The sequence below is a fragment of the Ambystoma mexicanum genome, chromosome 6p, assembly GCF_040938575.1.
Source record: "Ambystoma mexicanum isolate Mex_15411 chromosome 6p, UKY_AmexF1_1, whole genome shotgun sequence".
Taxonomy (NCBI): Eukaryota; Metazoa; Chordata; class Amphibia; order Caudata; family Ambystomatidae; genus Ambystoma; species Ambystoma mexicanum.
This window is the reverse complement of record NC_090935.1, coordinates 1,470,842,074-1,470,857,829: the sequence shown is the minus strand read 5'-3', so window position 1 is coordinate 1,470,857,829 and position 15,756 is coordinate 1,470,842,074. Positions and strand designations below refer to the sequence as shown.

The 15,756-nt window shown below is 44.3% G+C and overlaps 1 protein-coding gene across 10 annotated transcripts in view; it reads right to left on the bottom strand.

Moving 5' to 3' along the window:
- The window catches only part of PPEF2 (protein phosphatase with EF-hand domain 2), a 703,213-nt gene that overhangs the window by 101,100 nt on the left and 586,357 nt on the right, over positions 1–15,756 (bottom strand). For all 10 annotated transcript variants that reach the window (XM_069626300.1, XM_069626309.1, XM_069626302.1 and 7 more), the window contains 2 exons: positions 14,552–14,658; positions 3,155–3,324 (listed from right to left, as the gene is read on the bottom strand). In XM_069626300.1, coding sequence (XP_069482401.1) covers positions 3,155–3,324; positions 14,552–14,658 — 277 coding nt within the window. The remainder of the gene's footprint in view (positions 1–3,154; positions 3,325–14,551; positions 14,659–15,756) is intronic.

Sequence of the window (15,756 nt, the reverse complement as noted above, 5' to 3'; positions counted from 1 at the left end):
TATAAATGTAGTTACGAGTTCCTACATGAAGGGATGTGTCCAGCGATTGGTCAAAGATGTTCGGCATGTTGGGAAGAGGGACATTTTAAATCGGTATGTCGCCTTGCAAGAAAGATGGGGAAGGGAGCACAACACCGACACAAGCATCACAGATGGCAGCCCAGATGCATGACATTCACAAGGAGCATGGGAGAAGGGACAGGGAATCGGAGGAAGAGAGACCAAGAAGAGAGCAAAGAGAGAGACCGAGATTTCAAAGGGCCTCCGCACATCCAGAGCGTCGCACGAGGCGTCATGTCCGATACCTCGTGGAACAGTCCCCATCGGAGACGGAGGTGAGCTCATCAGAAGGGGAACAAAGAAAGAAGAGCTACTTATACGCGTTGGGGAACAAGATGGCAACAGAACACAGCCCCACGCTACTCATGAACCTGAATGAAAAACTAATGTAATTTCTCATATAAACTGGCCTTATGGTTAAAGTTATTAGTGAACAAATTTACAAGGAACTGCCTAACATGCCCCGACTTCGCTCAGCCACTGTAGACATCTACCTTTATGGAGCAAAGGCTCCCCTGAAGTGCATAGGACAGTTTGAGGGGGAAATGTCGGTACAAGACACAGGGGAAAACCATTCCCATTCACGTGATCTCCACATTCACGGAATGTGAATGCATTTTTATTATCAAAACAGCTGTGGACATGGGCCTAATCCATGTTCTGTACAAATTCATGGTTCCAAATACATGGACACAGTAGAGCGAATCAGCCATCTACATCCAACATTTTTTTTTAGGAAATTGGGAAGCTACAAAATCGACAAATCAAGCTGCACATTGAAGAAAGTGTTCAACTAGTAGCACAGCACTACAGAGGAATTCCCATAAATATCCAGCAGCATGTAGAGAAAGAGCTCCACCGCCTCCTCGAGCAGGACATCATAGAGCCAGCAGTGGGTCCCACCACATGAGTATCCCCCATTAGACCCGTTCCGAAGAAAGGCTCTATTTCTAGATGGCAAGCTGTTCAAAATCATCACCGACCACCAGGCTCTTCTGTTCCTGTATGGGAATGCACAGTCAAAGATGCCATCGCGCATTGCCAGGTGGGGTCTGAGGTTACAGGACCTTGTGAAATTGTGCATGGATCGGGGAAAGACGAGAATCCTGCCGACTCCGTGTCAAGACATCCAAGAGCAGAAGATACGCTGGAGCCTTCAGTGGCAGACAGATATGTAAGATCCTTAATTCAGCAGACCATTCCCCAAGGTATTGACCCCACCATGTTCACTCACACGGTAGATACTTTGCCAGCATGTCAGATAGTCATTGAAGGTTTGCGGTCAGGATGATGGAGGAGAGCAAAGGAAAGAGGAAGCCTGGAAAAGGAGGATGTGCAGAAAGGTTTGCTACAGGCCAGAGAGGAACTAGCCCTGTCGGAAGATAACTTACTGCTCAAGGGACACAAACTGTTTGCAACTGCTCAGCTGTGAAAGAAGGTCTTGGACTTAGCCCATGAGGGACACAGAGGGGTTGTCTCCACTAAGAGGATGCTGAGACAAAAGGTGTGGCTCCCTGGTCTTGACACCATGGTGAAGGAGTTGTTACGCAAGTGTCCCACATGTTGTTTGATCACCCCTAACCAGCACCCTGAGCCCTTGAAAATGTCAGAACTTCCAAGAGGGGTCTTGGTGGTAGTAGCGGCTGACTTCTTTGGGCCTATTGAGGGTGGGAAATATGTGCTTGCAATCATGGACGAGTATTCCTATTTTCCAGAGGCACAAATAGAAGCCTCCACATCGGCTTGTCATGTCATCCACGTGTTAGACAGGATTTTCACGGCATACGGAATCCTGCTGCAAGTCAAAACGGACAATGGGCCCCCATTTACGGCTCAGGATTTCCAGACATTCATTGAATACATGGGGTTTCATCGTCGCAAAATTACTCCATTATGGCCACAGGCAAACAGAATGAAAGAAAGCTTCATGGCCAACCAGAAACGAGCAGATTGCGCATCTCACCGGCCAACCATATGAGCAGGTTCTTCAACTGCTAAGGGACTACAGGAACACGCCACACACCTCCACAGGGAAATGCCCTGCAGAAGTGATGTTTGGGAGGAACATCCAAACACGGCTACCCCAGCATCAGACCAAGGACTGCCACCACATAGGTAGTGAGGACATGCGAAGGAGAGACGAACAGGCTAAAAGGAAGATGAAACAATATGTAGAGGCAAAACGGAAAGCCAAGGAATCATCACTGAAAGTGGGGGAGACAGTAGTGGTGAAACAACCACAGACAAGTAAAAACATGGCCCCATACCATGAGGATCCGCTCATCATTACTACGCGACAAGGATCGATGATCACTGCAGTAGGAGACCAACGACAAATAACGAGGAACTCATCACATTTCAAGAGGATGACACAGACCATGCCAGTGAGACGATTCTCTCGAGAAATAAGAGTTACTCATCAGATGAATCATACCATTGCGATGGCGAAGAATCGGATGCCAATGGGCAAAGTGATTTCGATGTTGAGCACATACCTCAATCATCGGCTGGGAGCTGCCTGATGCCCCAGAAAGCCCAAACCAGACCTAAATGGTTCATTGAAGAGATGGACTAAATGCATCTTACAAATGTTTAATTTGGGGGGGGGGTGTCATGTCAGTTATTGTAGTTCGGGAGGGGGGCGGGCCCAGGGAAGCAGGGCAGGATATGACATAAGGGAAAGGGAAGTTAGTTGGTGTTTGGAGGACAAGCACTAAAGACGCATTTGAGATCCGCTCTGTCTCCGCGCCTTTTTCCCCGCGCACAGCATGGCAGCCTTACCAGTTCTCCCAAGTTGGTAGGGACCCGACAACATTGATAACAGATTAGGATTGCAGTTGCGATTTAGTAACCACTATCAGAACGATCATAATTCATCCGATTGTGAGCGGTGCCAATCGATCATTATTATGTGCAAACCACTGGGGGCCAATCTCACAGCTTTGCCTAATTATAGGCGCAACAGTATTTAGAAGTGTAGCAAACACAGCATTTTACAAAAGCCATATGGTGAATACTTGCATTAGTACAGAATTTGAAGCTAGTTTATGTGCTAAAAGTGTTTCTCCCAGCAATATCAGTGCTGTGATGTTACCTCTCGTATAGGTTGTTGTACCGCTAGCTCATCAAACCAGGATGTGTATTTCAGCAACCCATTTGCAATGCTGCGGCCTGTGACCAGTTGCGGTCTCAACATCCTCCAGGGGAGTCGCAAATTCAGGACAGACTCCAGTGCAGTTGCCCAGTCGTTCAACGTGATAGTACCTGCGTGAGAGAGAGGGAACCGCAAGTAGCGTTGTGTTAGGCTTTGCTCCGAAACAACCCACAGCAGATCAATGCAGGAAATGTTTGTTTGAACAGCACACTCACTCCTAGCAGTGAAGCTAGATTCTGGGATTCATTGTAGTAGATTAAATAAATACCCATCAATGTTACCAAAGAGAATGTCACAGACCAAAATAAAATAAATTAAAAAAAGGAAAAACAAAATGATTTGGGAAGTGTGACTAGATGATATTTTTGATGTGTGTTCATATGTTTTCTTAATTGCTATGGGTTTTTCAATTATTATATGATAACGGTGAAAGGTTTAAATTATGCCAAACACCACCAACAACAACAACTAAATTTAATCATGACCTATGATTGTTTAACAGTGACTGAGTACAAGCAGAGGAAATGGCCATTTTTGTTAATTTTAAACCAGTAATATGTCAAATCGTAGCAGTAGGATTGTAGCAAGATGATCAGGAAATAAAATAAAAGGTTGACGACTATAGACACTGACAAAAATAAAACGGCAGACCTTGAAAGCCATATCAGATGACATCAAAAGGAGACATGGGAAGCTCATAGGGGACTGCAGAAAAAAAGGGATGCTTTTGCAGAAACTCAGACTAGGCAACAGATCCGGAAGTCACCAGCCTACTCACTTTGCATACGTCTATATTTACCATCACCGATCAGAGAGTCGAAGGGCAATGGGTGGACGGACGGATGTATAAAGACAGAATGAAAGTGGGCCAAGGATCCAAGACGTCGTTGATCTGTTTCCACAAAAGGTTCTGCATTTCTCCAAGCAAATGCTACATACAATCTTCTTCTGTAATAAGTTCATAGAGTTGAAGATTTTATGTTAGTATGTAATCTATTATGTACAGCAGTTGAGTAGCTTGTTGCAGTGCTAACGTACAGCATCTGGATTCCAGAGTACATTGTCAGGGGTGTCATTACTTCACTTAAGCATTATACAGAGTTGTAAATGAGTCGGTTTTAGAAATGTGGAGGATTCTTGCAGGGCTTTCACGTATCATAGACCAGCAGCACTTGTGCTTTTTTTTTTTTTTTTAAAGAAGACAAATTATACCTGTGCCAACAAGTATTTTCTGGTTCTCACAAGTAGGCTTATTGATGTACTTTTCAGGGTAGGACCAAATGTCTATAGGGACTACGCTATGGTATTGTCTACAAACAAACAATGTTCTAAAAGAAAATAGTGTCAAGGAAGGGACAACAAAAAGTGTGGTTGTATCCAGCTTGTGTTCATCTCCAAAGATGTTTTGAAATCTTGAAGCTCTTAACCTAATCTTAAGAATCCTTGTCCCTCCAGGCACAGAGTCTACAAAGTAATATCCAAAGATGTGGCCAAAGGAAAGCTACAAATCCTAATCCTAACAATTCCATAGCCTCTGTGCAGCTATAGAGCAATGTTCCAAGAAGTGGCCAATGAGAGTTCACAAATCCTACTCTTAAATGTCCAACCCTAGTCTAACAGATTTTAACAAAAAGGTTCTCCTGGTAATGCTTTAGGGTTTACTCGCAGTATGTGCCCTTCTTTGGTTTTTCTGCCTCCATAACTCCTCTCAAAACCTCTCCCAGGATTCCGGCTTCTCAGGTTTCTTTTCTCAGGCTTCATCTCACTCTCTGGATTCTCCAACTTGAGTTTAGTTTCCAGCAGCGCTCCTTGTTGGGTTCCTCGCCAACCTTTAATACTTGGAATGATCAAACGGGTCTCTCTCCCAGACCTTGGGTTTCACAACATTTACTTTAGATCTCTCCTAGAACTTGGGTTTCTCAGTATTCTCTTTGGCAACAAAGGCTATTCCTAGCCCCTCTACCCCAGCACTCGCTCCATTCAGGATCGTTTTAGGCAGAAGATATCAACTTTCTCTACTGCACTCTGTCTCTGTCCCTTGTTAGTCTTTAGAAGTCCTTCGGCTTCGGGCTTCCCTTTGGTTTCACTGCGGGTGGAGACCTTCTCTAGGTCTGTATCTTCCTGTAACATCTGCTTAAAGGGGTATCAAGTGATTTTACCGCAAAAATAGTATTCGAGGCATTTTATACTGAAGCAATTTCATTGAAACAATACTGATTGTTTAAAAAATATATACATATGTATATATTTATGGGTTGGGGGTAACGAGGTTAAAACAGGTGGGGGTTAAAAACATAGGAAAACAGAGGGTTTGGGGGGTTGAGCCCGCAAATAAAAAGAAAAAATAAATTCTGCAGTTTATAGGTGAAATTGCTTTGCTAAAAAATATCTTGAATAAATCGTTTTTGGTAAAATCACAGTAAACTCTTAAAGGTCAGTTCACTGGTGTACTCTCATCCAGAATGACTATTGCACAGCTGCAAAAACATGTACTACCTCTTCCCAGGTAATGACTTCCCCAAATAGCCAGGGACCAGCGGGAAGCTAAGCTGCTTCCTTCCAAACCTCTGTCTCCTCTCCTTTCTGTGAGAAGCCCTTCCCTTGTATAGTTCCTTCTGGGTCTTAGTACCTGTCTTGCCACTTGGGATTAGCTGGGACCATTATTCATTTGTTTTAGGCCTTTGGGTTCACTTCTGGTTTGTGTTACCCCAAACCGATTTTTAAAGAAATTTAAACAAGGTTTTCAGCAATCTATAATGAAGTTATTCCTCTCCCCTGTTTGTTGCACACCTTTATGTGCGACTTGTGGCGTTGTCATCTGGGAAAACTTCTAGCGAGAGTTAAGCTGTTTGTGGTGTGCCCTGGTTGCGCAACACGACATTCCGCATTTTTCTACCTCTGTTCAATAGCAGCGATTGGGATTACAATCTGACCACCTTCTGTGAGTTTAGGAGCTTTTCTTGTAGTACAAGGACTGTATGCTTTGCTTTGCTCTGAGAGGCACATCGGGTAGCGGCTGGACCAATCCCGTCCCTAGTGCCTTGTCTGCCTCGCATACTAAGATGGGAGTGTCAGAAAAAAGATTGTTCCACAGTGTCGATGCGCTGCTAATATGAGAATTTCAATGAAAAACAATACAATGCTGTGTAAGTACAGATCCCCAAAAACTGAAGGAGACGGTATTAGTCTTGATGAAATATATATTGTGTTCTTGTTAGTTGAGTTAAAACTAGTCTGCCGACACGTGTTTCGACCTCTGCCAGGTCTTTCTTAAGGCAAGACTATACATTAGACCAACACAAAACCAATAACAGGCGTTGAACATAGTGTCACATTTTGCACAAAATATATATGTGTCGAAAAGGCAATTGCAAAGAAAAGCCACGGCAGCAAAATGCAACAAATCACAATTGAAGTATAGATTATCAACAAGGCAGGGTGGGCAAAGGGTTCAGAAGGCAAGGGATAAACACAAGCAAAATTTTTAACCCCAAATGAGCCAACAGCACCAATACATTACCATAGTAGGGAAGAAATGCGGATAAGGAACAAGTCATCATACCAGAACAGGAGAGAGAAAAAGGGGAATGTACCCAATTAGAAATTGGCAAAACGATTTTAGACTCAATTACATATTATTGCATCAATGTGACCCTAAACCTTTGAATTCGAAAACGAAACACTTGCTTCCAGTGACAAAGTTCCATGCCATATCTGGTAAAAGCCAACGTTCTAAATATGTGTTGTTATTGCATAAAGAGCTGTTACTTGGAGAGTGCAATGAAGATTTACCCGTGCAAGAACATGATGTCCAATCACAAATTCCTGTCCAAAAAGGAGGTGAGAAGATGGCATGCAGTTTTAAATCCGAGAATAGTTCAAAGCCTGAATAGGCAAAGTCCCGAGTGTAAAGACAGAAACAGGAAGCCAAAATAGAGAAATTCACCCGTGCATTCCCATTAGAATGCGTGTGAGGAACAAATAAACAAAATTACCAACTTGAGCTTAGCACAGTCTCTGGCTTCTCTAGCACGAGGGAGCAGTTCAGAACTTCAACATCATGGCCTTCTGTGCCAAAGTCTCTTTACCAAAGTATCTTCGTTCAGAGGGCCTGATGCAACAGACAAGCAATAAAGTTCCTATCCTTTTTGTATTTCACATGTACACAATTTTCTTGGGTGATTTACTATTCACCTTGGATCCCTCTCAGCCAGGCTCAGATCCACTTTGACACAAAATCATCAATCAGTCTCCCTCTGCCGGGCTCGCACCAATTTATCTACTTTAACACAAACTTGTGTGACTGTATCAACATCGAAGACTTTCGATTGTGCACAGGATTTTGCTTGACCCGTCAGAGGACTACATTGAAACACAATTATTTGCCTCTCTTTTACTTTTGCCACCTCTCAGCAGGATACCTTACAGAGACCTTCGAATGAGCACACATGCAGTGCCGGACCACTCTGCCAAAGATATCATATCTTGGTTTCAAAGTTAAATCATTGATCTGTAGCTCAACCTTACGCACGTCTGTTATCACATGCGCTTCAAAAGAATTTTGTTCCAGCGTTCGCCATATAATTGCTTGCAACCTTAGCTTCAACACAGACCGGTCTTGTATCGGTCTCCCCAACTCACCGCCTGTGTTGATTGCGCTGCGGCATTGCTTTGTTCTTGGACCTAAAGACAGTACCATGGGAGATGGCGATTCTCCCCGTCTTGATTATCGACGCGGGAGGGCCCTGGGTACATCCAACACACAATGCTGGATTCTTCAGCCTAGTTCCCTGGTCTTACACTTTCTATTCTTGAGGTTTCACGAAAGTGGCGGTTCCTTGTTGAAACGGTCAAGGGAACGTCCCTCCTTGCGATCCCCTTCTGTCTTGCTGTCTTTCTTCTCTCGTTAAACTGCCATCTTGGCACTGCTGTTTCCTTGTGTGCTTTGCCTTGCTCAGAGTGTGCTCTCGTGTTCCCATTTTATCCATGTGTGGAAGTGTAATGGAAGTCAGGTGTGTGTGATGGTCAGTAATTGCCTGACCTCACCTGAGCATCCTATTGGGACACGTCAGGTATACCGCTCGGGTGTTAGTCTGTTTTCTCTCATAGCGGGCTGTATGTGAGAAAGTGTTCATGTTGTAAAAGTGGGGGGTGTTAAGTTCCTAAATATCCTATGTGGTAGGATGGGGTAAAGGTGTTACAACGAAGGGAATACCGCGTCTCAACATCCGATGTCCCACTCCCCGAAGACCCCTCTCTGAGGTGCTCTTCCCGCACTGGTCCCCCCCCCAGGACCTGGATCCAAAAGCGTTTGGCCATGTCCTGGCCACCTGGATGACAGATCCCTTGGGACTAGTGGGTGAAACACCTTCTGGTTTCTCAAATGCCCTTCCCCTATGCGATGTAGTCGCATCTGTTTCACAAGAACCATCACATGATTCAAGGGTTAGAGTCTTTTCTCTGGCTAATCCATACTAATGGAGAATGATCCATGACAAGTGTGAACTTCCTTCCTAGGAGGTAGTAGCCAAGGTGGGTGATGGCCCACTTGTTGGCAAGGGCCTCTAATTTCAACTCGGAGTAATTTTTCTTTCACGTGGGAAGAGTTTGCGACCAGTGAGTACGATAGGGTGTTCTAATCCATCAAAAACATGCGATAAAACTGCTCCTAACCCTGGAAGGGAGGCGTCTGTTTGTAACACAAACTCCTTTGAGAAATCTACTACCTTTAGGATCGGGTTCTGGCACACGGTTTGTTTTAAGTTGTTGTGACATACATCGTCCTCGTCAGTCCAATGAATTTTCTGGATTACGGCCTTCTTTAATTTGTCCGTTAACCCAACTGTTCTGTCTGAGAAGTTAGGGATAACCCTACGGTAATAACCGATTAACCCTAAGAATGCTCTGAGGTCTCTCTTGGATTTAGGCGTGTGGGTATCGAGAATGGCTTTCACGTTTTCTCGTTGAGGCTGGACACTGCAATTCCCTACAACGAAGCCAAGGTATTTCATGGCTGATTGAGCCAGCTTACATTTGGATGGATTGTCAGTTAGGCCGGCTTCTCTGAGGGCTATGATAATAGCGAAGAGATGGAAAAGATGCTCTTTCCAGGTCTTACTATACATGACTATTTTGTCAATATAAGCCCCACAGAAATCGGAGTAGGGCTGTAATATCCTGTCCATAAGCCGCTGGAAAGTGGCGGGAGCCCTGTGTAAGCCTAAAAGGGGGACTTTGAACTGGAATAGTCATAGGGGCGTCGAGAAAGCTGTTTCTTCTTTATCAGGCCTATGTACTGGGACTGGCCAGTACCCCTTGGTTAAATCTAGGGTTAACAGGAAGGTGGCATATCCGAGCTTATCAATCAATTTGTCGATGTGTGGCATAGGATAGGCATCGGAGCTGGCATTGACCTGTCGGAAGTCTATGCAAAACCTGCAGGAATTATCAGGTTTTGTGACCAACACAATAGGGGAGGACCATGGGCTTGAAGAGGGTTCGATAATATTTGCTGTAGCATTTTTTTCACCTCCTCAACCACTATCTGTAAACAGGCTTTCAAGAGTCCATATGGTTTCAAAAGTACCACGTTTCCTTTTGGGGTTCTGATATAATATGTGCTGTGCACTCTCCCTGGTTTCTCACAGAATACATCAGGGAATGTTGTGACTAAATCTTTTAAGTCCTCTTGTTGACTAGAGAGCTCTTGGCGAATGAATTCAAAATTATATATTTTTTCTGGTACTAAACAAGACAGTATTGAGGCAGTGGCTGCGGAAGGATTTTATTTCTACTCTTTTAATAGATTTATGTGGTAGAGGTGGGTCTTTTGTTTCCTGTCAGGTTGGGCTATTTTATAGGTACAGGTCCCTGTCTGCTCTACCACTTCATATGGCCCTTGCCACTTTGAGACACGTTTATTTTCAGAGGTAGGTAAGAGGACTAATACCTTTTGTCCTACTTGAAAAAGATCTTAAATTTACCTTCTTGTTGTAGGTGGATTTTTGTTGTGCCTGGGCCTTTCTCATGTGAGTATAGACTACATATCGAATAAGTTTTGTATGTTTTCGCAATCAGGTAGCTGTTTGTGAGAGTAGAATAGGTGCCTCTTCTTTCCTCCCAGGTCGCCCGGAGCATGTCTAGGACATCTCTGGGTTCTCTACCATGAAGTAGTTTGAAAGGAAAGAATCTGGGTCTTTCTCACTGCAATTAGGGCCCAGGGAATGATACAATCCCAGTATTTCCCGTCCTTGTGTACCAACTTCCTTAGGATCATCTTAAGTGTCTTGTTACATTTTTCTACCAATCCGTCCATTTGGGGGTGGTAAACTGAGGTTATTAAGGTGGAAATATGGAGTAATTCCTTGACCTCACCCATGAGTTTGCTCATACAATTGGATCCCTGATCCATTAGAATTTCTCTGGGGAAACCAACCCTGGAAATATATGGTAATAGATGTTTTAAAATGTGTTGTGTTGTGTTGTTCCGCATGGGGAATGCCTCTGGGTATCAGGTATTGTAATAAACGATTACGAGGACATATTTGTTACCCAGTCTAGAGGTTTCCAATGGTCCAATGATAACCATCCCAATTTGGGAGAAAGTAATTTCTATTATTGGTAAGAGGTTCAGAGGGGCAGGTAAGTGAATATGTGTACTGGTTTTCTGACATATTTCACATATCTGAATGACGTTCTTTATATCACCATGGATGGGCAGTAGAATGTCCCACTAATGTTTGCCTGGATCTTCAAATGAGAATGTGTAATCTCTAGCATGATCTTCCAATGGGTTTTGGGGATTACTAATTGAGTTTTACTTAGGCCTTCTCTGGAGGTTTCCTTTCTGGTAATCCGTGCTTTAGGAAGAAAAAGGGACTTCCCTTCTCTAACCCTTCCCCTTCAGGAATCACCTGCAAAAAAGCCTCGGCAAGTGCTGGAACATTTTGCTGAGCGAAAGCTAGATCAGGAAAGATGGTAGCTTCTTCTTCCCCCTTTGCCTCAGTGGTAGGTGGTTTGTTAGCTTTACCAAAGCCTAAGGTATCTCTCTGTCTCTTCTGGTTCACTCTCTATAAAACTGGGAAATACAGCCCCTTTAAGAATTCCCTGTGCAATTTTGTCCCAACGATGTACTTCAAATGGAGTTTCGCCATGGTTCTGTAGGAGAACCTTTGTCTTCCGGAAGTCGTGATCTATGACACCGGATAGGACATCCAGACCGAACTGCCAGGCCAGGCCAGATTTTGGGGCCAATCCTATATAACACCCATGAGGGGGTATTAAAACCAAGTCTGTTGGAATCATTCCTCTTTTCCCTGGAGGGATAGTAGCTTCTCTACTGCTATAGATAGCAAAGCATATGGATTATTTCATGGTGATCGAGGGATCTGAGGCTCTATGACTAAGCTTCTGGAACTTTAGGTTTGCCCAATTTGTCTCAATTGAGTCGCATCTCACTCCTGGCACCAAATAAATAGTTTTTGCAAAAGTGGGATTTGGTCAAATTGCATTCATTATCTTATATGTAAACGACAAGGAAGGGGGCACCCCATCTCACGATTCGGTGTCCCACTCCCCGAACACCCCTCATCCAGGTGTTCCCACACTGGTCCACACCAGGAACTGGATCCAAAAGCAATGGCCGTGTCCTGGCCACCTGGATGACAGATCCCCGGGGACCAGAGGGTAAGACACCATCGGTTTCTCACAATGGGCAGTTCGAGACGAGGTGCAGTGTTCGGTAGGTGCTGATCGACGTTAATACCTCGGTCATTTTCATAGTCGATTGTATTGGTGACAAAGATGCTGGTGGTTCAAAAGAAAGCTTGGACAGGGCAAGTGCAGCAATTAGCTTCTTGTTCAAGCCGACGCAACAATGTACTCAGCTGGCACGGTGTGGCAGCATACTGGTTTGAGAGTGCAGTACAGCGGCTTGAAGATCGGGAGAGTTCCAAAAGGAGCTATGATTGGTCTTGGTGGTTACAATGTGTTAAATGGTGCTTGAAGTGGTTTGATGGCAGAAACACAGGGATCCTGGCAGTCTTGGCTGTCATGGTGCTGGGAATCCCAATTCTGGGACTCATGGACAGGATAGGTCCTGGGTTTCATTCTGCTAAATGCAGGGGAGGCTGGGAAATGCCTGCAGGAGTCGCCTCCAGTACCGAAGTAGTTAGCAGAAAGGCAGGTCTTGCTTCTATAGCTGGTCACCCTCCTCCCCCGCAGTTGGTTAGGCAGCAGAGCTTTCCTCTGCCTTGGACTATCTGTCTTCATCTCACAACTGGAGGACTTTGGAAAGGACTGCTCTCCCAACAGGATCCAAGCATTTTTTTTGAAGCAATGATGTCCAGAGATGATTCAGGGGAGGTGTGAGAGATCCTCTCTTTTATAGGAAAAAGTCTACTGGTGATTGGGCAGCACAAGCCTGCTTTAAGGGGTCCAATCACTGTCCCTGAGACAAGTTGTCTTTGCTTTCTGACCTTAAACCTAAAGTGTTTTGTGCTAAAGCAATTGTCAAAGACAGGAAGGAAAGCACGGTACAGAGAGAAACAAGATGGTGCAACCCTATCCCACTTGTGCTGAGTTCTCTCTATCCTCTAACCCTACCCCTTTCCAAACCCATAGCACCAACAGCGCTTTGGTATGTAACACCCTTGTGTGAGGCTGGTCCTTTTGTGTTGGATGTGTGCCTTGATTCTGGTTTCCTAGGGCAACCCCTGCTGAGGGCTTCCTATGCTGGAGAGAGGTGTTGCCCAACCACAAAAAGGATCAAAGCAGAGGAATAGCCATTGGGTCTTTGGTCCTGGGGGGCTGACAGGGACAGGCTGTCTTAACACAATACACATTATCCTTCCACAGCTGAGCTGGACTCACAGTCCTGACACAGGTATATCATCAAATAGGTGTGGCTTTAATAATTATGAGGAATCTTAGCCACCATACCCTAAACTCAGGAATGGATTATATTTAACGTTTACAACTGCTAAAAGGATAATCATTCTAATAATTATGTGTTTTTTTGGGCTAGAGGTGCAGATTTAACGGCAGCCACAGCAGTGACTTGGCTGTCACAGCAGCAGTCGAACAGGGCACTTGTGAACCCTGAACATGCTCTTGGCCACTGGAGAGCACAGGCTGCAGATCAGGATACTGATGCAGCATGGCATAGATGTATGTTATGTCTTTGGCATGGAATTATGAGAGGGGGGCCTGGTTCGCAGGCCACCATTTCTGAGATGAAATTATTCGCTTTATTTTATTAATTAATAAAAATGGAAAAAGCCAGGGCATTTATACCCTTTCCGGATGGCAATGCCTCGAAGAGAGTTAATCCAACTCACCACAGTTTGATGTAACTGACAACACCATGGTGTAAAACATCTCCTTGCTGATGCCTACCATTTATAATGTTATGTTGTAAATGTAGCAATCAGTAAATTCTGTTTTGTCCTGTTTTTGTTTAAGTAGCAAGGCTTACTTTAAATTGCTTCGCAGGCAACTTCCATTCAGGGTCACTAGACCAGCAAACCAGAGTTCCTTCCAAACACCAGGTCTTCACATTCTTTTGCTATTTTCCCTGTCATTTATGTCCTATAGGACTCCAAGGGAATGGGAAATAAATGTACCGCCACTGTCTGTGATATCACGATAGCACCAGGATGTCAGTCACCGGTAACAGTGTTACAGTTTCCGGTAACCCGCTGAATACCGGTGTGTTTTACCGGCAACCTCGTAATGAGACCCAATGTTAAATATGACCATCTCTATTAGGAGTTGGCAATCGCAGGAAAGTATGATACCAGTTAACTCAGTGTGAGAGAGTTTATCCCTTATAAACTTTGTTTTCCAAGCTAAGGTACCCTTGTCCGTACTCCCTCCTACCCCCAGCCAGCTCTAGAGCAATTCACAGCTTTCCCTCACCCTCAATCAATAAGTCAATAAGTTAGTAATAAGTTCGCAAATCGCTCTATAGATCAAATGGACAAGTGGAGAGGATAAGCTGTAAAGCTGAATCGTGCTGACAGCTGTCTCCTACTTGTACGAAATAGCAGCACCTCCAGTGGGACCAGACTTCTTGGGCTCCACACAGCCAAGACTTTCACAGGCAGAAAAATCAGAAAAAGCAAAACTGCTCCAGTTGTGGCTGCACATTCATCCTGCATCAGCTCTGAGCATGAGGAAAGGACCCCACAGCGCACCGACAAGCCTCACCTCTAGCTGTGGCCACTTCCAACGTCCTCCAATAATGTTTGTTTTCCAAAACGGTGTAACAGAAACATCAAAGAATACTATGCAAACAGAGCTTTACATAGCAACTGTGTGCTACCCGTTCACACTTACCAGTGCTATCCTTATCATAGTACTTAAATGCCTTGATAAGGTTGGATTTATGACCAGACAACTTTTCTCTCAGGGCTCTCAGTGCTGATTCTTCCACCCGACTGACTCTAAACAGAAACACAATTATTAACAAAGTTAATAGCTTGCGGTTGGTTTTCGTTTTAATAGTGAAATTAGTTTGCGTTGCAGGCTACTTCTACTACATGCCCAGGGTTCATCATATACTAGACATTGACATAACATGCCTTGTACTCCCATCATATTCCAGATATTGCCTTCAAATGCTATTGACACTATGACAGGTGGTCACATCAAATGCTAAATGCGTGCTTTGTATTGCAGGCATGGATGTTAAATGCAAGGTAACTGCAGGATATGGAGTAGGTAGCCATCAAAAGCCACATTTTCAATTGATGTGATATATTTCCCTCAATTATTCAGTTTCATCACATGCCAGATATTGCCACCAAATACCAGTTACTCGCGTGAAAACTTGGTGTTCACATTACTGTAGTGTGCCAGAAGATCTTCCATTTTATGGTTATTTATTAAACATCTTTATTTGTGAGTGTTGTGGGGCATGGAAGACAGCACAGTAATACATATAGGCATAAATGGATGTCATGAATTATAGACAAAAGAACACAATGAGTAAGCAAACACACACAGGATTATTTTACACTGCCTGAACACATTGGCTGGCGGCGCTCAAGCCTATGCCCAAGTCTAACGCAGAGCTAGATATTTACATAGCTTTGGATTATGCGTGCCATGGTAAGCTTCTTGTGTATACTCTATGAAGGGTAGCCAAGTAGGAAGAGTATCTCCCTTCCGCCAGAGCTGTACTTTTCTCTGATGGCAGCATCTCCCTTAACATTCGGCACCACATGCCAAGCACCGGCCCATCTGCATTCTTCCAGTTCCGGGCTAAGGCGATTTTGGCCGGAAGGAAGAGGTAAGTAAGCAACCTGGCTTTGCTATCTGTCAGAGGATAAAACCCATCCCTGCAGTCTGCCAATAACACAATCAACGTGTCCAGAGGTAAGTCAATAGCCAACAGAGTTCTGATGTGGGAAAGAACCTCCTTCTATTAGGACTGGGCTTTAGGACATTGCCACCACATAGGTTATCATAGCGAGAGAAAAACAGAGAAGGAGAAAGGAGGCATTTGACACATGTTACCATCCACTCAAAAGGCGAGTGAC